We start from the raw sequence: 23,024 nt of genomic DNA, 5'->3' as shown, positions 1-23,024 counted from the left end.
AATGAGCATTACGGTCGTACCAATAAATACGTCGCACAAAATTGTTTCGATCTTTTGGCCTTCCACAAACTACCGTGTTTCTCCGAGAGCGAGAGCGCGCGCATGGAGTTATCAGGAACCTCTGTGCATTCATTTGTAAGTAGGCCAGAGCCGTTATCATGAATACATGCATGCTTTCGCATTTCAAGAGCTGCTCTTTTCTACTGCGACGGAACACTGTGGCTTTCTTTAGGTCATACTGAATGCTCGCTGTTGGCAGGTCAGCTTTCTTTCCTGTCGCTTCTGATGGCCAAGCACGTGCCCCATGCTTTTAGAATGTCTCGTGAGTTTTGCTTTTCCTTTTTAGTACTTCAGCACTTGGCATTCTTGGCAGGTTCCTGGCTTCTCACGAAATTGTCCTCGAGTACCTCATTCTCAAAATGTCTCAAATGTTTGATATGCCGTGTGCAGGACATGACGGTGCAAAACATATTGAAAAAAAGGTGTTAAAGTTGCACTAGAATCTGATGTTGAAGAGCAATGACTGCCTTCACCTTCATATTCGCATCTGTGTAATATTTCTTGCCCAGATGTGGGTCCTGTCTTTTACTCTTTAATCCTATGTGATTTGTTCTCCTATAGAGAGTCTTCCCTTCTTGGCTTTTCTGTGGATCATCTACTCTTCTAGGGCTTCTGTCTTTTGGTCATTACCCCGTTTTCACTTCGAGATTGTCAGAAGCTTCTTCATGTTAAATGTGGCTCTTCCGGTTCAGATGCTGGAGGACAATAGGCTGGACAGTCACACCGAACACTCCCGTTGTTATGCCGACTCTTTTGCTGTGGACATCTCCATTACTGCATATAATGTTCCATTATGGAAAACCTGCAAGGCTCAGCCTGATGTTTGGACCTTGGGCCTGCACACTTGTACACATATGCTCGGTTCAGAGGAAGGCCGCACTGAAAGAGTTCCACGTTTTCACCCATGCTGCAGTTCAAGGTCTTCAGATCTTCACTGACAACATATCTCAGAAGCTTAGTCCTGATCAAACCGACGCGTAGTAGATACTAGTCTCGCAGTGTCTAAGTCTATGTTTCCTTTTGTCTTTGATATGATAATTGGCAAACACAAAACATTTGAGTGATATGCTCTACGTTTGAACCAAACTACCACCCCCATTTTCAGTTGCTTCGTCTTAGACACGTACATGGCATGTTGCCTTTCTACAGTCAGAAACAAGCTTCTTTGTTCTGACTGAAGAAAGACAGTTTAATGAAGCGGGCTATATATAAAAAAGCATTTTAGTAGTCAAATGTTTTCTATGTGTCCCAATGGTTTTTTCTCTAATGGGTTTTTAAGCAAAAAAAAAAAAAAAAACTTTTCAAAGGAAAAAATAGAAGGAGAGACAGAATGAAAAGCAGAGAGCAGGACAGAAGACCACCATCAACCACCTCCATGTTCTGCACATTGGTATATGAACTACATGGCCCTACCTTATCCTGTACTGGTCCATAACTGACTTGGAATCAGTGGGCGATGGTTGTTACCTTGAGGAACAAGGGCGCTGCTGCACTTTAGCAGGAACATCACGTATACCCAGCGCTGCGGTCAGCACAGGGAAGGTTGGGCATTTGGCAAAGCGTTCAGCGTGTACACAATACCGGCACTGGGCGCTTCAGATTTAGTCTCGCACCAAGCAGGTTTCAATAGACCTCCAACAAACCCGCTGATATTTACCACCCTGCCCTTTGCTGACATTTCTATCCCTTTGCGACATTCACACAAATAAGGTTCGGATGTGTTTGTTTGCGGTTTTGCATGTACGTCAGACACCGACGTAACGGTACCTTGGCAGCCGCGTAGCTGGAGCGTTTGTGCAGAAGTTTAGCTTGGATTAAGAACGCCGGTGGTGGATGTGAGGAAGATCCAGCAGAATTTCATATTTGTGCGTCTTCAGAGTGTCGGGCTTTGTAGCCACGTTGCATCATCATTTCATCATCAATCTTTTCTTTGTCCCTTATGGGGCATCATAAAGCTTCAAAATGATATGTGTGGACTGTGTCCTTTATTTTTGCCATGGGACTAGTGACGTGTGTGCAGTCTGCATATGCAGCCATTATCTAAGATTTGATTTTTACATTTTGTAAGTTGTTGTAATGTTGTAATGATGTGTACAGCGCAGTGTCCAGTAAAGCTGATCAGTTTATTTGCAGTAACATGATGCTATGCAGCTTAACATGAAAGTCTGCAGTATCTTCCTAAATGATAACTTCGCTTTGAATTAATGGGCCCCTTAAAGTGTGTGTGTGTGTGTGTGTATCTGTGCCCAACCTCTGTGGAAATATGGTGTATAAATATGGCTGGGTTGTATATATATATAACTGCCACCCAATGTCCCTTATAATTGTATCCATAGGAAATGATACCTCTTTCTGATATGGTGATATGTGATTTATGATATCTTTTTCCTTCTCTAATGTAATGTTATCAAATATGACCATATCACAATGCATCACGCGTGCATTAACACACACTCACACACCCACAAGCATCCGCCGGGTTCCCGGGAGACCATCAGCCTCTACACAAAGCCTGATCCACATTAAGAGGGCTAGCCGAAGCTTGACCAGCTGGAGTGAGTGGCACCAGCAGACGGGAGTTTGGAAATGAAGGGGGGGGGGGGGGTCTAGCCACTCTTTGCAGCTGATGAAGACTGGCTCTTTCCCTCCATCTCTCTCTCTCTCTCTCTCTCTCTCCCTCTCTCTCTGTCTAAATGGGCTGGGGGTCCATTATCACATGTTGTGATGATGCGGGAGCAATAACGATGCAGCGGCGGGCGGAAGAGAGGAACAGGCACGTGCAGCGCTCTGCTGCGGGGGGATCGTTTACGAGCGCCGTAGGACTAATAACGATCACGAGACCAGCGCAGGGTCAGAAGGGGGCCGTTCGTTTGAGAGGCCCGTGCCGAAGAGGAGGGGCGTGGCACCAGCTCCCCTCAAAAGGGTCCGCGAAAGGCGAGGCATCCTTCTGTGCGCTGCAGTGGTGTCCAGTCTGCCTACTGACACTGTGAACGAAGACCTGTCCTCTTTTGTCATCTTCGGCGAAGCCTCCGCACTTTCGTTCCGTTTGCCGAGTAGATGACAATAACTCGACTCGTGTTTGCTGCGCGCGCCGAGGCGTTGCCAGGCGCTGGCTTGGCCTGAGTGCGGGGAAGTGCCACGTTCGGTTCAAGCTCCGCGGGGATTTGCCGCCTTCAGCGCCTGCGTCGTTTTGTTTTCTTCTCACAAAGTCCGTCACCCCTCCTCCTCTCCAGCCCAGTCCGCCCCCAATCTCTGCTAAACTGGCCACCCACAAAGTCTCTTTTTACACGTTCCCACCAACGCTGTGGCCTAACTGGATTATGCAACGAAAAATGATTTCTACGGCATAATTGTAACTAGGGCATGAAAGGATTGGTCTGGTGTAATTCCAATGAGTCTAGTCATGATACTAACAGTGATAAACATAATCCGGCCCTCTCTTCACAATTCATTGTATTAATGTTGGTCGGGACTGAGTTTTAGATGTAAAATATTGTCCTCACAAAAGATTCCTTCTGGTCTTTATGTAACACACAGCACAAACACCTCGAGGAACATGTAGCTATATGTTTCCATAGGAGAGTTGTTTACGACACGTAGCAGTGAAATGTCCTGCTGTGGAGTGAAGAATTTGCCATCTGCGTCTGTGAGCATGCAATATAACTAAGAGAGGCTTTACGTCAGAACAGCTGTACAACATTTCAAAGACACTGTGCCTTATGGGCTGATGAGGTTCTGTGGAGCGTAGCTTTGCCACAGACGTTTAACGCATCTAATGTCTGATCCAATGGCGAAACTCTCACCCAGTCAGCGTTGGGTTGTAGAATGGTATATCCCCACCCCTTTTGTTTCCCAGTGCATTGTATTCCACACTCCCATGTAGTCATTACATCCAAGAACAGGCTGCTCTTCCTGCCTCTATTTATAGAACTTTGCAGGGAATGGCACGCCAGCGCCACCGAAATCCCTCTTTTATTAAGCCGAGAAGGGTAACGTCTTATGGATGGATTATTTCCGAGATGCGGCTGGATCGAGGGTTCTGCAGCGCACGATGGTGAACCCGGCGGGAGCTGCAGTCGCTGAGGGCGTCGGCCACTGCCAGCTGTGATTCAATTAGAAGGCGTCTGCCACGCCCCTCTGGGGCGCTGCCCTCCTGGCTCCGCCCCCTTGTCCCTGCTCCAGTGTTCTCCCCGGGGGGGAGTCATGGTGTGCCGCCTTATTTCGCAAGGCAGGTTTTTCCTCAGCAAGCGCTTCTTGCCCTTAGGCATGTTGTTTAGGTTGGATTAGACACACGCACACACACACACACACACATACACACACAAGCACGCACACACATTCACACTCTTGCATTTTTATTTTGTGGGGGGTTTCAGATAAGCTATTGTCTTACTGTAACCATGGAAATCTTTTCAAATTGTTGTACACAAAATGCTTTTTCATGTTGACCAGTAAAACATTGCCAAAACATTATTAATATATTGTGTCAACATTATGGAAGATTTGGTATCTACATACATGCATGTGCACAAACCAGATACATAAGCAAACACATACACTCTCACACACACACACACACACACACACACACACACACACACACACACACACGGCAGTTTTTCAATCTCTGGTGCCTAATTACTAATTTATTGCCTATAACCCACATATGAAAAAGTTGTGAAATATACATGGAAGGGGATGATGCCCATGCTGGAGACAGTGGAACCCAGAACGCCTGCTTGACTGCAGGCGCCAGGTTGCTGTGCATCTGAATGGAAGAGGCGGGGCCCTCTGCCGTTAACCTGATCTACAATGGTGCATTTGAAAAAAAACAAGCCTGTCCTATTTCCACAGGTCCCTAATGGATGGAGTCGCATGGAACAAGGCAGGGTGCATGGGATTGTGTGTGTGTGTGTGTGTGTGTGTGTGTGTGTGTGTGTGTGTGTGTGTGTGTGTGTGTGTGTGCGCGCGCGCGCGTGTGTGTGTGTGTGTTGGCAAAAAAAGAAAGTTGTTGCACTAACACCAGAAAACTCTTGAGCTGAAAGGTAATTATGCACCGCAAATGCGCTGCCCTAGATCTTTATATGGCACTCCCACTGACAGTTTTCAATTCTCTTTCATTAATGCAAATAAAAAGCTGGAGCCGTGTGGTGAAAGTTTAAAAAAATGATTAAAAGGGATGATCATTGTACTACAAGAATTAAGGCTGTTTTCATGACCATATGGCAAATTGATTTTTGTTTTCTTGTCAGACTAATAAATCATATAGTCACGCGTGGCTAATAGACCCTTATATGAACACAAGAGCCCTGCAAGTTCATTATTATTTTGGTACATAGATATATGTCAAATGCATTAATCATATCATATATGACTTTTGGACATGAATTATGGATTATGCATTATGTATGACTACATGAAACTCTTCTACTTAGCGTGTAAAATGTTAAAGATATAATGTAAAGGTGAATTCCATTTTGGTGTATATATATATATATATATATATATATATATATATATATATATATATATATATATATATATATATATATATATATATACACACACACACACACACACACACACACACACACACACACCAATACACACACCCACTCAATCCAATCCACTCCCTCTTTCTCAGTCACCCACCTATTGACACTCTATTCCCAGCTGTTGTTCATTTCACCCTCATCAATGTGCCCTTCTTAAGCCCACAGGTTTTAGCCTCCAGTGCTGGATGTTCACATGAGCCTTTAAACATGTGAGGCTTAAACCCTGCCTAAAGTGCCTATGATGCTCCCCGGAAGCATCCACATATAAACCTGCACTGCCAACCAGCTCATAAAGGCTCCGTCACGTACGCGTTACAACTGACTTGTTCCTTGTCCTTTCTGACTCTGCTAGCGTTGTATTACGTTGTGACTCTGAGTCAGTCCTGCGCTGGTCTCTTCACCTCCATACTCCCACCTGCAGCCCCCCTCCCTGTGCTCCCGTAACATCGCCCTTTTCTGTGAGCTCTGTCAGCCGCTTAGGCGCTGTGGCGTCTCAGCTCGGTCTCTCCCTCCCTCTCTCTCTCTCTTTTTTAATCTCTATCCAATATGAATATGCACTGTGGGAAATGGAGATGTATCTTCTCAGCAGTGTTGACTTTATGGCCTGTCGTGTCTCGAACGAGTTGAGTGACAAACCTGAACAGCTACAGCCGAGGGCCTGACTTGATCTGCCACGCCTGTGTGCAATGTGCAGTTATGTTCGAGAAAGTGTGTGTGTGTGTGTGTGTGTGTGTGTGTGTGTGTGTGTGGTGTGTTTATAAAAAAATTGCTATCACGTCAGACACCTGTTTTACTGATTGGTTCTATTTTAAATATCTTCCCCCAGCAGGGAGTTTCCTTCTTGAAAGTCAACCTTCCACAGAAAAGACTGTAAAATCACACAGATCTGGAAAACATTATTGAGTACTTATAAACCCCACATCCTCTGTTTAATGGACAACAACATTCATGGTGTCTTTAGTAGTAGGCAATTATTTTTAAATGGGTTTCATCTAAGGTATCTTCAGGCCTAACTCTGTCTAGAAGTCTTTGTTTTAAGGAAATAACTCATAAAACCTTCTTACTAAGACATTCAGTCTAAGGAATGAACCCTTAACTCTAGGACTAAGAGTTCTAGATAGGAACTATTTGTCTAAAAGTATGTTCTTAAGGAGCTTCTTCAAGGACACACCCTCTACTTACACACCCTCTACTATTCAGATTTTCCTCCAGCTTTTGCATGCATAATTGCATCAATGAACATCTGCACATGAGCAGCACTCTAAGTAGGGTTGTCCTGACCTAAAGGCACACACTGCTAAATGAGGGGCAGTTCTGTTTTAAAGTAAAAATACTTGTGGGCTTTGGCATACAGTACATACCCTGGGTCTGAAGCACCACAGCCCCTAATGAAACTGACCTGTGGCACATAGAGAGAAGGAAACTAGAGAAGTGTAGATTTCTCATATTCTGTGTATGTTTGTGTGTGTGGAGAGCCATGTAAAATGGAGGCAACATAATGAGAGCCCTTCTCCTTCTCTGACCTGCAGTAATGATAGGACCATATCCCGAAAAGTACAAAGTTTGCAGTCAAACACACAGGTGTATTTGGGTCGCGTGCGTTTGGGTCGTGTGCTAACGTGTGTTTGGGTCACGTGCGTTTGGGTCACTTGCACTTGGGTCATTTGCATTTGGTTCATGGCTTCAAGCAGAGTTGTGAGCAGAGGCTCTTATTTTGCACACCACAACAAAAACTTGCAGAGACAGGCTTTGTTGAATTTGGGGGGGGGGGGGGGGGGGGGGGGGGGGTTGTTGTTTTTTTCATATAGTAATGAGATGGATATTGGCATTTTAATGCCTCTGGACACCATAACATCATTCCACCTTTATATAACTGCTATCACGTTGTTTGCACACACACATAATGAATGATTTATAGAGGCTTTCTAAAAACATTTCTGCATCAAGCCATTTATGCGCATATGAAGCACGACTTTGGTATTACGAATGCCTAAATGCTGGAAGTGCTTCTGTTGCCGTTTGACGGCCATAATGCACCCAGCGTAAATATTGAATTACGAAATGTATTCATTGTATATCAATCAAAAGGAAACAACCATATCATATTTCATTTAGGTTAAATTATTATTTTTCATTTTATTTTATTTTTTATTTTTTTGATTTCTCAAAATATTTTTGATCTCTCTGATTTCTCCACGAACGTGGGCAAGAACGTTTACTAAATCGTCTCTTTTTGACCTCTATAAACTACTCCCGTCCATAGAGGGAGGAAGTTACTTTTTCAGCCATATTTTGTTTCCGTCGTGTCAACGTCTCCCGACCCGGAAGTGCTGTGATTTTCTCCTGACACGTAGCTAGCGGGTTTGGCGTCGGTCTCGTCTGGTTAGCGGCGTATGTAAGACTACCGTACACTCAATATCGAACGGTAAGCCCAACTGGTAAAAACTTCCTTCACCTACACCAAACGTTTTGTATATTTCACATTTTGTCGACGTTCGTTTAATGCCTCGTTAGCTGGTTATATAGCTAGCTAGCATCCTAGTCAACATAGCTGTCCTAGCTAACTGTGCCTTAGGTTCGCTAGTGTTATTAATAGTTCCGTCTTTCCCTCGTTTACTTACATACATATTCACGTCCTGTATGTCTGTATATGGACGGTGACTTTCTTTTACACCCTAGCTAGCTGACTTAAGCCAGGCTATTTCTTTACACACACATATAATTGTTGTACTGCAATATATGTGAAATGTAAAGAGTAAATATAGTGTGAGATGATGTCTGTACGTTGACCAACTTTGCCTCCTTCATCTTTACTAGGTTTGCGATGTCTGGGTTCGACAACTTCAACACAGACTTTTACCAGTCTAGCTATAATGTAGACGACCAAAGCCAAGCTGGATATGGCTACAGCAACCCAGAGGACCAATACAACAAGTACACCTTCTTAATGAACCTTCTCACTCTGATTCTTTGGATGTTTTTTTTTCATTTGTCTGGGACTTCCAGAATATTTTGTGCTGTTTTCTGCTTCGCTTTTAGCATTATTCACAGCGTCACTGTAGGGCACCTCTAGTATATGTGTGCGGGTGCCAAGAGAACATTCAAATCAAATCAATTCAAATCAAATCAATTCAAATCAAATCAAATCAAATCAAAGTTTATTTGTATAGCGCTTTTCACAACACATGCTGTCACAAAGCGCTTTACAGGATTTACAAGGTTAACAACACTATGGGTCCAAATCCCTAATGAGCAAGCCAAAGGCAACAGTGGCGAGGAAAAACCCCCTATGATGGTTGGGAAATTAAGACCTGTGTGTACGTGGAACAGTCCCTGTATTAGAAACACCTTTTAGGTGTTGAACCTCCAGCCCGTCTGTTCCTATGTACTGTTTGTGTTCGTGCACGTTCTAGCCCTTCAACGGTGGCGAGGTTCTGACCGCAGCAACACTGCGGTGTGAGAAACACTTGAACCAGCTTAACACCCCGTAACCGTGTTAATGGCATGTTGAAGTTGCTATTATGGTCTGCCTCCCAATGGAACACCTACATCACACCTCCGTGCTCTGGTGCTCATACTTTGGTGCAGCTGTCTTATAGGTGTGTATGTGTAGGAGTTTAGTCCATCTGTCGCCGTGCAGAAATCGTCGACCCACCCTCTACTAAGTTTATTTGGGAGCCGGAGAGCATTAAATGCAGTAATGTGGATGTTGTGTTGGCATGGCAACAGATGTTCTGCTAGCGTGAGGGGAGTTGACACAGAAGTGTTGCTGGAGCAACCAGCCACCCAAAAGGTCCAGTCCCATGATCAGGAGCTGGCCAATGAGAGTTAGACAGTGACCAACACAAACCAGGCACGGCATCTCAGCTGCAGCATCTAAATGCATCTCAACAAAGCACCGCTGCTTAATGAACGGTTTAATGCAGGTGTTCCATTGTTGTAGAGTAGATTGGTAAGATCTGCTGCTCGGATGTTCACAGAGTCTTCGTGTTTGTTCCCTGCCCAGGCAGTTTGGGCAGTATGACTACCAACAGCAGTACTCGGCCCCCCCAGGGATGATGCAGCCCCAGCAGCCTTACACGGGGCAGATCTACCAGCCCCCGCCCACCTACACGCCCGCCCCCCCCCAGTCCATGTACACCAGCAGCTTCGAGGACGAGCCCCCGCTGCTGGAGGGTAAGTGTGAGTGGAGGGGGGAGATGTGTAGTGGAGATGCGTCTGGCCGCTTTGCCAAGGAGCTTGAACATGTATTTGTGTGTTTTAGTTTATGTATTTATATATGGTTTGGATGTGACCTGGGTGCAGGTTTTGTGATGTAGGCACACATGATTAATTAATGTCTAGCCTGGGAAGAGTTTGCCCCTCTCTGAAAAGAATTCAGGCTAATAATAACAGCAGAAGTATCAGTACCACAATAGTGAGCTTTGATCCACACACATTTATTTATGAGGTTAAAAGAATCACAGACTGCTTTAAACGAATGAATAATAATTGATTTAAAATGACAAGGAACTCTATAAAGCAAAGAAATGGACAGAGACTCTGTAGGAGCGTGAAGCGTCTCTACCAAGACCACAGCAGTGGGAGGGGAGGAGTTCAGTTTCCCGCATTTGGCAGACACTCTTGCCAGAGTGACTTGGATATCTAACAGTGTGACAGTACATGGGCTCCCGTTGGACTCTCCTGACCTTTGGACTCATGACCTTGATGCCTTTTTCTGCTGGCTCTGTGCTGTAGTGACTCACCTGTTCATATCACCCGTCTGTGTTTTCCAGTGCGTAAAGTTTTTTGCAAACTCTGAAATTTCAGATATGCATCCATCTCTAATGAAATACTAGCCAGTTGTGTCTTGCTGACAAATACTCCTGCTGCCTGAGACCCAGTAACGATCAACTGCATCTGTTCTGTGTTATATATGTGTTTACGTTGGTCGTATCGCGCAGGACGTTGCGTCTGTAATTAGATTTCTTCACTCATTTATTCAAATTTTTCGTTCGTCACCCATGCGTGTCGAAAGCAAAAAGGGTTCTGATTTCAAGCGCCCCGTATGGCTCGTTAGCCACACAAAGCACGGAGTCGTTTAATGTGCTCCCAGAAATGTTTACTGTTTAGTTTCCCGTTTAGCGCGATCCGTGGTCTCCGGAGCGTACGCTCTTCGTAGCGGAAACGGCGCCAGCGGAATCTCAGCTCCCGTCTTCATTAGTCCACGCTGGCATCTGTTTCTAGCTGGTTTCCTGCTATCACATCAGTCGTCGCGGGTGTTTTTCCTGCTGTCCCCATTAAGGATGTTTGTGGCAAAAGTAGGTCAGACTGCCTGAAAATCTTATTTTTTTATTTTTTAAAAGCGCACACAGCAGTGCTTCTATGATGAAGCAGGGATTGTTCCCTGGATCTGTGGATTTCCAATTAGCAATGCATCAACCATAGCTGTGTCCAAAATGGAGTACTACAAGACCAGTTGAGATCATTATTAATGAGTCTCATTAATGTCTCAGTCACTATCATTTAGAATCTGTATGCACTCAGAAATTGTTCAGAAGGCCTGCTGTGTAAATAACTCCATCTAAAGTCACTAAAGTCATTGCTAATAAGAGTTTTTAATACAGTACTACCACATACTACCATACTAAAGACTATGCCACCAATAGTAGATAGTACTAATTATTAGTATATGTGAAGCGTAATAAAGCATGGTTTTACCGTAATTATAGCCGGATGTGCATATAGTGGCAGTTTTTCTCCTAAAATGTTTTGTAGCAAGCCAACACAGAGAATGACAGACCAATCAGGCGCTGGCTTTTGTCCTACTGAACACTTGTCAATGCATTACGCATTGCCTGGCTTCCTTATAGTGACTGTGATCTCAAGTGTTTATTTACATGACAAGCTTTTAGAATGGGATAGGCTAGCCAGCGGTTGGGTTCAAATTTTAATATTTATAATTATTGGTTGGAAATATGATTCAGTTACAGGTGACAGTGTCGAGGACAGGAATCTTCTAACCCACTCAAGCTTAACCTGAAGTAGCTTTGGGCTACGGCCTTGGGCTGTGGTTGGCAGTCACATGGTGGGTGGCTGTGTCCTTACTCAGTGTCACTGTGGACTATGGCTGAGCATTCCTGTGGGATCTGACTGCCTGAGAGCAGGAATCTTCTTCCTCTGTTAAGCTTAACCTGAATGAAATGTAGAAATGTGTATCAGAGGGTCAACTAGCTCCCACCTAGATTCATCCATTTTGTTTATTCTTACTGTTGTTATTAATTACAAATGTCCCACCTAACTCCTCCAGGACTCCTACCTCTGTAACATTACTCAACTGTAACTGCTTCCTTGTAGATCATTAAAGTTACCGGACGGTCGCATGGACCACCTTTCTGTGCCACCGCTGACCTCAGATCTGTCGACTGGCGGTCAGTCAGACTTGCTGATTCGTTTTGAGTGTGGCCACTGTCCCTGTGGTCTCGTGCAGTCCCGCGGGTCTGCCCTCTGTGAGGTGGACAGCCCTCAGTAATTCTCCCAGCGCCAGTTCCACTAGGCTGTAGTGAGTTACCGGACCGCAGTCAGACGGCGCTGGTGCCAGTGGAGCTGATGGAAGCTCAGGTGCGCCGTACTGTTATTAATGACTTCCTGAAACTGTTATCGATCACGGTTCACGGTGTAGAATTGCCACCCCACCCACAGCCAGCTGTGCTGTGCAGACTTGCCAATCAAGAGAAGTGACATGGGTAGCCGAGTGTGGTGTTTGAGAGGGGTGTGATGTTTGAGAGGGTACATCTTCAAGATTTTCAGCGCAAAATAACTGCCTACGACATAAGACGCAGGACCTGGCCGAATCGCAATCCTTCAAAAGTGAAACGATTGAGCAGTTCTTTCAGTCATTTATTGTGCCTTCTATTTTAAAATGAAAACGTTTCAAAACGTAACAGGACATGAAATCCAGTACCAGATGAACTTTCTAGTCCTCACAGTGTTGTCGTGATAATTCGGTGAGAGAGAGATCGACACACACAGCCACACTCAGTGCACACTCAATGCAAATAGCCATTAAATGGTTCCCTCGGAGCAGTTGTCGGTATCGTGGTATTTCCGCTTTCAGAAGTTTTCCCTGTTCCCTGTCTGTAAAAATGTCACAGTGTAATTTTGGCATATTTGGATTGCAAATGCTCGTTTGTTTGAGTAGCCTTTGTAATTATACGAATGTTTGCTTAAATGGGATCATGTCCTTTTCTTCATTTGTTTACACACAAAAGAGTGCCGTTTTGGTTCTGTGACCATGAGATTTCATTTGGCTACTTAAACCCCGAGTCCTTTGTTTAAGAAAACGAGGGCCTTTTCACAGTCTTTGTTGCAGTGTTTGAAGAGCGTAACTAAATGTTTAGATCTTTCGGTCTGACCCGGTTTTGCCCAGCACACTGAGCGGTTTTGATCGTCGAGCATCATTTTTGCCTTTTGCTTTGCAGAGCTGGGCATCAACTTCGACCACATCTGGCAGAAGACGCTCACGGTGCTACACCCGCTGAAGGCAGCAGATGGCAGTATAATGAACGAGACGGATCTGGCTGGCCCTATGGTCTTCTGCCTGGCCTTCGGGGCCACGCTGCTGTTTGTGAGTGTCGCCGTGGGGCCGAATCCAGGGGGTGTGGGCAAGCAGGCGACTTTTAGCCCTGCGATGGGGTGGAGCTTGCTGGGGTTATACAACCACGTAGCTAATTTGGTCTTATTAGTTCATTAGTCCAAATTAATGCGAATGGTTTAGAACCTTGTAGGCTCCTCATGATCCTCCTCTGGTCTCACCACAGACGGGTAAGATCCAGTTTGGCTACGTGTACGGGATCAGCGCCATCGGCTGCCTGGGGATGTACTGCCTTCTCAACCTCATGAGCATGACGGGCGTCTCCTTCGGCTGCGTGGCCAGCGTTCTGGGCTACTGCCTCTTACCCATGATCCTCCTCTCCAGTTTCGGCGTGGTCTTCTCCTTGCAGTGAGTGCACCTCGTTTCTCTGGGCTAGCATGATAACAACAAGATGGCCTGCTAGTGGGCATGGTTGTTTCTCCATTTTGCCAATGGTTAGTGAATACGGGGAACTGTTATCTCCAGTGTTTCTCCAAGTAGAACATAGACAGACCAAACAACATCTCACATTGGCTTGACGTGGGCAAGGAACCTAAAGCTGACACACCAAACGTTACAAAATGAGGGAAGGAACGCAGCACGTCCTCCAACTTGAGTCATGAGAACCAGTAGGTAGCTTGGTAACTATCTCTGAAAACGAAGAGCTCATTTATTTTAAGGACGTTTGGAGTAATTTATTCCCCTTGATGACGAGGACTTGGAACTGTTTATCTGAGGGAGGTTCACGTTCCTTAGTAAGCAGAAGAACTTACTGGAAAGGAAACAGAAACTCTGACTGAAACCCCAGCTTGGGCCAGAGTGGAGAAAGCTCCAGTCTTTGGTTTGGTAGAAGCACGTTCGATGTGCGTTGACATGGACGTGGTGGCAACTTTCTTTCTGTCACCAAAGTGACCCGTCTGATCAGACTGTCCCCTTGTGTACTTCCAGAGGCATGCTGGGAATCATCCTGACGGCCACCATCATTGGCTGGTGCAGCTTCTCGGCCTCCAAGATCTTCATCTCCGCTCTAGCCATGGATGGACAGCAGCTTCTGGTGGCCTACCCCTGCGCCCTGCTCTACGGGGTCTTCGCCCTCATCTCCGTCTTCTGAGCCCGGGACGTCAGCAGGACACACGGCCACACCAGCACAGACTTTATGAGGACCACTTTGTCGTAAAGTGCATCACCAGTCACTATAGCCGCGATTTGGCTCAGTCGAGAAACGCATTCCATATTCATCATCTGCCAGAAGGGAGCGGCTGTAGCGTTTTTCTTTTTTTTTTTTTCCTTTTTTGTTTTCCCCGCCTCCCCCATTCCCGTCTAAAGACTGTGGCCCCAATAGCAGATTTATAAAGCCTAATTTCTGACCAGTTTTATTTGTTTACTTCTTTTTTCCACAGGTTGATTAAGGAATGAAACTTGTAAATGAAATCTCCCCCCGCGCCAGCCGGAAGGCAAACCTGCGGTGTGTTTAATGGTGAGCGGAGCGCGTAATCGCTACAGGGAGCGCTCGGTCCTCGGCCACGCAGCACACGCTTTGTTGAGACGTTAAAAAACAATAAAAGCACGCGCCTCGGTTTGTTTGCCAGGATCCGTGTGGTGTCTGGTGTTCTTGCCCCCCCCACCACCACCACCCCTTTCTGAATATGCATTGCCTGTACAGCTTGTGTTCGTTCGGATGCTTTGATCAGTATGTGGTGAACATGTGGTGATCACGTCTACAGTCGTCCATCCATATGACACAAGGCTTGGTGGAGAGCTGCTTTATCATTCTCAGCTTTCTTATTTACATGTCCTTCACACCTCCCCCACCCCATGTGGATTTAATTCCCCCCCCCCCTCTCTCACATTACAGCACAGGGTGTTGAAATGCACAGCGTTGAGGCTTCTTAGTAATTCAAATGACCTGTCATTCCAGTACTACGGCGCTACCTTTCCAACTTTCACTTTCATGAGAGTCGGCTTGCAAGGTGGGTTTGTGTCGACTCCTAATTTAGCGGGAAGCAGCTACCGTAGCGTTTGTTAATCTCCTGAGACCGCTGAAGCAGGACCTGGGACAGCTACAGTCTTTGCAAGTGCTCTTCAGTCAAGGACCGTCACAACTCAAGTCTCGTACACTTAAGACGACCTTCTCCGCTCTTTGATCCGCACGCTTCAAGCGAGGAGCCGCTTTGTGCCGCGAGTGTCGGTCGGCCTTGCGCCTCCCACTATATTTACTGCCTGTAATCTAGAGCTGTCCAGTGTTTGTTTTTAATCCATCTTGTCAAGTGGAACATCAGTGATGGATCGGATGGGTTTTTACCCGTGTTGCTTCACAGGCTGTTTTATGAAATAAATGGATGAGCTTTGGTGGAACATGTTAATGTGTCAGAAGAGCGTTTATTGGGTGTTGCCAGCTTGTGTGGGAGGCTGTGGTTGTATTTCTTCTTCAGCCTTTTTATTGGTGGCATCTAAGCATACCCTTTTAAAGAGGAAATGGAAAGCCCCTGCATACAAGGAGATGTGAAGGTTTGTGTAGCAGAAAGTTTTCCAAGCTTAGAGGCCCGTTAAGAGATGATTTTCAGTCCTTTTCAGAACGATTCTCTCATGACTACCCTAGTATATTCCCTATTAGGTGACATTTTAGAGCTCAGAGAGTTTTTTTTTTTTTTTTTAAGGTCAGGCCGGAGGGTTTCGCTCCAGACCTTAAGGACTTTTCACGTCGTTTGTTGTGTCTCAGTTCCCAGTACATCTCAACCAGACACTCTCTGCCTTTAATTAGCTGACTAATGGGTATAAAATGGAACAGAACACAACTGTGTCCGGGGATGGGTGCCTGGGTTGAAAACTCTTTCCACAGACAACAGTAAACCAGTCTTCGGTGTCTCGGGGGACTGCAGCGCTGCACTATTTAACACGCTCCTGCTCAAAGAAACCCATCGAAATTCAGCAGTTACTCATCCAGCCCGTTAAGAATGAATGCAGCTGCCTCCTGTAAAACGCTGAACTCTGCTGTAGCTCTGGGGACCGTGTGCATGGTGACGCTGAGGCACAATGAGATTTTCTATAGCTGGATCTAAAAGCAGACTAATAAAAACCTTTTGAAACCGACACGGCGGACAGTCGCAATCCACAGAGCATAGGATTAGTTTGAACAAAACAAACCCAAGGATGTTGCATAAGCGTCTTCAGTTTTCATACATAAAACGTGTCGTGTGAAGTCCACCTTTTGGAACCATCGGGGTGCCTCAGCATAACAATGGCGTCTGGACAGGTGCGTCCCGACAGAAGACCCTGAATGCGCCGTGTGAGTGCTGGAAGAATCAGCTGTCATGCAACGCACCCTGTGTCTGGGCCACAGCGGGCCCTTTTGGAGTCGTGGTCTGGTGTTCTGTGCAACGGGGCCGATGAATCACTTCTCTTTTGAGTCCTCGTTAAGAAGAAACTAAATACCACTTATGCCACATCTGCTGTCTTACTCCAACTGTTCAACCCCATATTTGGTCCCTTCTACCCATTAGATGGCAGTGTTGAGTCAGTGAGCGACCTGGTTCTCCTCGTGGACCAAGTCAAGCGTGCTCACGTCCGGCAAAGTGTTGCGTAATCCGCTCAGCTGAGGCCCAGATGGTCAGCTTGACGTGACGGCGCTGTGGAAAGGTCTGCTCCGGCAGGGTGTTCCAAGAAAGAGCCGCCTAGAACCCTTCTGCGATTTCGGCGCACGAGGAAGTGATGCGATAACAAGGACCCAGTCAAGTGCAAATGGAAAGTAATGGGCAACGTTTCATCACGCGACAGATCTGTCCGCCGTCGCCGCGCACCCTCATGCGTAATCACTGCCGTGTGTTTTTGTTCACTTGAGCTGCCCGGCCCAGTCCAAACAGACGTCTCATTAGAGCTAAAGGTGTATGCAACCGCTTTGCTCCGACACCTTCACGCCGCGCTGAAGCGGACACGCGCCGACGTGCAAAAGACGCGGCTGTCCAAAACGAGGCGCGAGCTTCAAAAGACACTCTGTGGCAACACCTTCGCACCCGCATTTCTTTAACGACGGTTGTTGTTTACCACAAAATGATGTCTTCTGATTCTTAAAGTCAATATATTTTATGTTGTAACCAAGGACAACTATCACACAGTTGAGCCAAATGAGGCTTTTATGATCGTTCAGTTCACAAACCGTAACAACGAGAACACAAGTGTCGTCATTCCCGCGCATATTGCTTCAGGACTTTACAAATTTACACAACACCGTTTCGTTGTGCAGCTTCAAAGAGAAGCTGTAGCCTACAGCTTTTTCAGAGCCTTAGGAAAATTGGGCTGCATTCAGTAATGCCTTCCTAGGGTTTTCTTTGCTACATTTGTTCTTGAGAAAGGTTATAAGAAAACGTCTACAGACTAATGACATGGATTTTTAAAAATCTTTTTGTTATAATGATGAATCCCTATGTAAAAAGAACGCGCGTGCCAGTTGTACCCAATTAGCAAGTAAACGTCCCGCCAGTCCTCGTAAAAGCTGGACACTGCGCACACAGAGATATGGAACCTGAAGTGTGTAAAATCATCTCACCCCTCCTCTTTATCTTGCCTCCAGAATACCTGCCTCCGTGCTAGTGACACAGAGAGAGAGAGACAGACAGATTTCTTATTTACTACACAGGTGAGGTGGCTGGGACCTTTACTTCACTGATTATTGAATGGCACTATTCTCAAGAAACATAATTTATGATAAAGTATTAGTGTTGTGTTTATTTAAGCCTAGACTAAATGGCCAAAATAAATTTGAAAAAGTTTATTATTGGTATTTTAAACCTATAAAAATATTTTGCACAGATATTTAATCGCTTAAATATGCATAGACGTGCTCAGTGTGGACAGCAAATCTCAGATAAGAAACCACCGAATGTCAGAATCTTTGTTAAAACAGCGATGGTTTAAGAAGAAATGAATTGATAAGAACGGTTGGTGAATTAAGTGCATTGTTCTTAACAAGAATTCTTGGCTATGTGGCCTCTGTTCAAATGGTTAAATAATTGAGGTTTAGCCTTTCATAATTAGATTTCTTGAGGCCATGATGATATGTGCCTTTCCTGGTAGCTTATACAACACAATGAGAAGGTAAAAAAGTTATTAAATGTGAAATGGGGTCTTTACCATCCTACACGACAAGTGATTGATTCCAGTTTCTGATAGTGTTATGACACATTAATGCTTGTCTTGTTGACCCCTGGTAAAGACGGCCACGTTTCCATCTTCCAACGTGACATCCATGGTGCCGTGACACGTGTCAAGACTGTGCGGAACAACGTCACATAAAGATCCATGTCAAGGCATGTTGATGAACGGGGAAACGGTAGACCTGTCTCAGTGTAACCCACAGAGGTACTCGGTCATAGTTACTTAATGCGTTAGGCCTACCGTATAGCATACCGTCCCCATCAACCATCTACAGACCTTATTAACTCACCAGTAGCTGCAAAGTAGTTATTATTAACACATTACTGATCTGAGTTGCTTGCTTGTTCCAACTCTTTAATCCAAACAGAGCATTATGGCTGAACCAGAATTATGTTGGTAAGAGGAGCGAGCCAAAAATAATAATCCCAATGAGTGCGATCGGTGCGGTGTTTGGTGGGGAAACATGGCGATTGGTATTCACTAGCATGGGGCATTATGCAGGCGAGCCGTCGGTGCATGAATATTCAAGGGCGCAACTGTTGCTCGGGCACTGATTGTGACTTCCTGCTGTGCGTGCACTTCATTAGGCTAATTGTTGAACTCGTCGTGCGAACTCCATCAATTCAGAACTCGGTGAACTGCCAGCCTAGCACAAAGACCGCCCAGCTAGCACAAAGACCACCCAGCCTAGCGCAAAAACAGCCAGCCTAGCGCAAAGACCGCCCAGCTAGCGCAAAGACCGCCCAGCCAGCGCAAAGACCGCCCAGCCTAGCGCAAAGACCGCCCAGCCTAGCGCAAAGACCGCCCAGCCTAGCGCAAAGACCGCCCAGCCAGCGCAAAGACCGCCCAGCCTAGCGCAAAGACCGCCCAGCTAGCGCAAAGACCGCCCAGCTAGCACGCTGCACCGGGGCCCACGTGCGATAATCCCGTGAGTGTGAAAGTGAGTACTGACCTGTCCATTCCATTTCCATTGAATCGACGTATTCCACATTTTGATTTTAAAAAAGATAAGTAGCTACATTGAATACTTTGTCATTTGATTGTAATCTCTTCACTATCAGATGATGGGTAGAAAGACTTAAAGACCCAAGACTGTTAAAGTTAATCATGGCAGGAGTCCCTTAGTACTATAAAGACCTTTCATAGCCTCAGAGCAATGTGCTCGAGGTTTGTGACACTGCTATTACTTTGATGCATTGTACTAGCCATGAGCTACTTTGATGTATTGTATTGTACTAGCCATGAGGAAGGCTAAACAGAGTTTTAAACATGCCACTGTTTACAGTAAAACCAACAGCTTGTTTATATTTCAGCTTGTATATACAATTAAAGAAAAGATATATATATATCTGTAATACAAAAAAATAAGTTTTACATAAACATTTTAAGGACCACAGAATAACTCACATTGTTTCCCATATTCTTGCATTCCTTTCTAATACCTGCCATATCAATTGTTATTAGGTGTCTGAATAAGATAAGCGTTTTAATTCTTTTGTTTAAGGCTTTGTGGGAGGAAGCAAGTCTGGACATGCTTGTATTATACACGATTCATCCACGTTAAGTCCAGCAATACAGACTCTCATGAACAGAGTGACTGAATCAGTTGAACATTCACATGTTGGCAAGCGATTAGCATATCTCCATAGCAACTAAAACACTAGGTGTAATGAGCGTCAGGTGAGTCCTGATTGAGTCAACTGAATAGTGTTCAATAAACTAAGAAATGCAAAGATTTAAAGCCAAAAATGGGTGTGTTGGCAACTATTACTGCTGTAAAAGAGCAGGATTTACAGGCAAGTGGGCACTCTTCTTTGAGAGCTACAATCTTTGATCAGACACCAGCAAAAAGCCACGTTCAGAATTTCCCTAATGTGATATGGTTATGGCAAAAGTGAACCTTCATAGTGTTCAGAATGATAATGTGCTATCACCGATCTATAGATAAAAGGTTATCAATGCATCTTTAACCGTATATCATTATCTCTTCTGTTCTCACAGTAGCAGAACGCAACAGATTTTTTTCTTCACCGTGGTGCCTTATCCATGGTGTTATTTCGCCTTTCAAGACAATTATGATTCTCTTTATCTGACTAGCATGTGAGATGAGTTTATGCACAAAACACTCAAGTGAGCAAGGCGGCGTCATTCTGGGACAGAATGTTTCAGTCAGCTTCTGGGTAAAATGACTCAAATGGAATTTGATGACTTGAATGGCTTTCTGTCTCAATAAACACGTCTCATGCACTAATGCACTTTGTCGTTTGCACCTTTCCCCCTTTTCTTCAGTGTGGTCGTTTGCTTGTTATCTCGGTCGTTGCGCGGCAGAGTAAAAAGAACGTCTCCGCTAACATCTCCGCTAAAGCACCAATTAAACGAACATTCTGTGAGGTCTTTAAACAGCTTTCCATTGGCAAGGATGAGCTCAGTGTGAGATCTTCATTTTGTGGGTTTTGCACACTCTTGTATGTACCTAAGGCGGGTTATCACAGTCCTTTAAGATCCAGCTGTATTGCTCTCCTGCCTGGCCAGTGCCTCTTCTACTACTTGTGCAAGTTCTTGCCAGAAAAGATGCATTTAGTCGATTCAGGTATTTAAACAATGATAACAGGGCATGGGCCGAACTTGATTACAATAGGGAATGGAAGCACCATCAATAAGAAACGTTAAGTAAAAGTGCTGTAAAGAGAATAAACAATAACAATAAAGTAAACAATTGAGTAGAGAAAACGATTGAGTATTTCTGTGTTCAAATGAAAGATAAATTATGGAGAGGTATATTTTGTGAATTCATAGGCCAGATGAGTGTGAGCGATGGCACTGCAGTGGGAAGGTTATGGACTGGGAGAGTCAGAATGCCCTAGAGGCGACGGCCTGTCCATCCTGACAGGATTTGCCCACAAGGCAGAGGCCACCGGCAGTCCCCATTTAGAGGGAGGAAGAATCTGAGAGTGAAGAGAAATGAACCAAGAACCTCTTGTGATGGATGTGGGTGACATTTGAAAGCCTATGTTATTTGCAGGAAAAAAAAAAACTTGTCTCAGGTTACTGCACAAAAATGTTATGGAGTGACAGGAAAAAAAATGGCCTACTTCCTGCCTATCTGATGGTCAGAGCAACTCCGGCCTATCACGGGGCACACGTTGGGTCACCTGTGCGGATTTAGGCGGTCCTTTGTGTATGGCTGGCCTGCGATGACATGTGAGCGGCAGGTTGATAGGACATTGCGAGCTTCATGTGTGCTAGAGGTACTGCTCATCCTCCCAGGTTGAGAGCCAATGTTGCTTAGAGGAATTGCTAAGTAGGGGACAGAAAATTGCAGAGACTTGCGAGAAAACAGTGTAAAAAAAACATTCTAAAAACTTTTATTGAGTCTTCAGATATTTTGACAGCTCGCATTCGGGCTTGCCAGAGAGCCATTTGATATTTTTGAAAGTACTTTTCCTCTGACTATTCACACTCAGGCCTTCCAAGATTGCACCACATCTCACCACCGACACTCTTCAGAGAGGCAGAGCTAATGTAATGATTATTTTAGGACTTGGCATAAATATGCGAAAAGTAGCCGGTGCCCCGTTTCCTCGTCAGTCCCATGTTGACCTGGAAATAATTGAACTGCTGCAGGGGTGGTGGTGGTGGTAGGGGGTGTTGGTGCTCCAGCTCTGCACACACTCCGACAGAGCTCTAGATAAATGTCGCCGGGAATGCAACAAAGTGATGGAAATGGCGGAAATGAGGAGATCGAGGAGAGGACGTGTCCGCAGACGCCGAACCGGAAGGAGGAGGATATTTATTACCAGATTATTTCCCATCAGGCGTCGATAGACTATCTTCAGGCCACAATACGGGGCCATGCATCTCGGCTCCTTCGAGGGGCGCTTCTGTGGAACGCACAGACAAAGTTGCATTATAGTATGTAGCAGTGCTCCGCAGCTTTGAAGAACCAATGACGCGTGTCCTCCATGTCCTCCTCTACTCAGCAGATCATGCCAAGGCAAACCGGACACGAATGGACAAACACGAGCACCCTTCTGCTAGCTACATGCTCGTGCCTGTTCACGTTACTGGCATATGGGATCGGTGTACACACAGCTACGGTTCCAACCACCAACAGGGAAACAGCGAGGTGTGGAAATGGCGCTCATACAACCAATAAGAAATATTCAGGAATAGCAGATTTGTTCCACTGTGGGCGCCCAATTAAGCATAACAGTACCAGTGGGGAGAAAAGATCTTGGAGTAAAATGTATTTTGCTTAAATTGTATTCGAGAGAATGATATTAGTTTTTATATATTTTTTACATATTAATAGGTTTTATATTCTTTAAGAATCACACAGCAGAATACCTGAGGAGGTGTCATGCCCTGCTTGCAGGACTTGGTTAAATCAGCACTTTGGAGACATGAATTATTCAGTAGCTCGTTAGATCTCACCGACAGTGCTTATAAGAAATGATTCGGTTATTAGCGTCTGGGTGAGTAATAATTGCTGTTCTGTTTACAGTAAGTATGAGTTGGTGATGAATAGGAGAAGAGGCGTTTAGTGCTTGTCTGGTTTCCAGCTTTAGGGGTGTTGGATTTGAAAACATGGACGAGCCTGAGAACCCATGGTGCTTAACTCTTTATGTTGATGAGCACTTGCAGGA

The 23,024-nt window shown here is 45.2% G+C and overlaps 1 protein-coding gene across 1 annotated transcript; it reads left to right on the top strand.

Annotated features, from left to right (window-relative positions):
• Positions 1 to 7,886: 7,886 nt before the first annotated feature.
• yipf5 (Yip1 domain family, member 5) lies at positions 7,887 to 14,818 on the top strand. Its single transcript, XM_076980055.1, has 6 exons — positions 7,887 to 8,040; positions 8,433 to 8,549; positions 9,622 to 9,791; positions 13,076 to 13,221; positions 13,415 to 13,596; positions 14,176 to 14,818. Exons 2-6 carry the CDS (start codon positions 8,440 to 8,442, stop codon positions 14,336 to 14,338), a joined length of 771 nt encoding a protein of 256 aa, XP_076836170.1. The 5' UTR covers positions 7,887 to 8,040; positions 8,433 to 8,439; the 3' UTR covers positions 14,339 to 14,818.
• The last annotated feature ends 8,206 nt before the right edge of the window (positions 14,819 to 23,024 follow it).

Source organism: Brachyhypopomus gauderio, chromosome 18 (assembly GCF_052324685.1).
Source record: "Brachyhypopomus gauderio isolate BG-103 chromosome 18, BGAUD_0.2, whole genome shotgun sequence".
NCBI classification, from domain to species: Eukaryota; Metazoa; Chordata; class Actinopteri; order Gymnotiformes; family Hypopomidae; genus Brachyhypopomus; species Brachyhypopomus gauderio.
The sequence above is the reverse complement of the archived record's forward strand: the minus strand, read 5'-3'. Positions and strand labels throughout refer to the sequence as shown.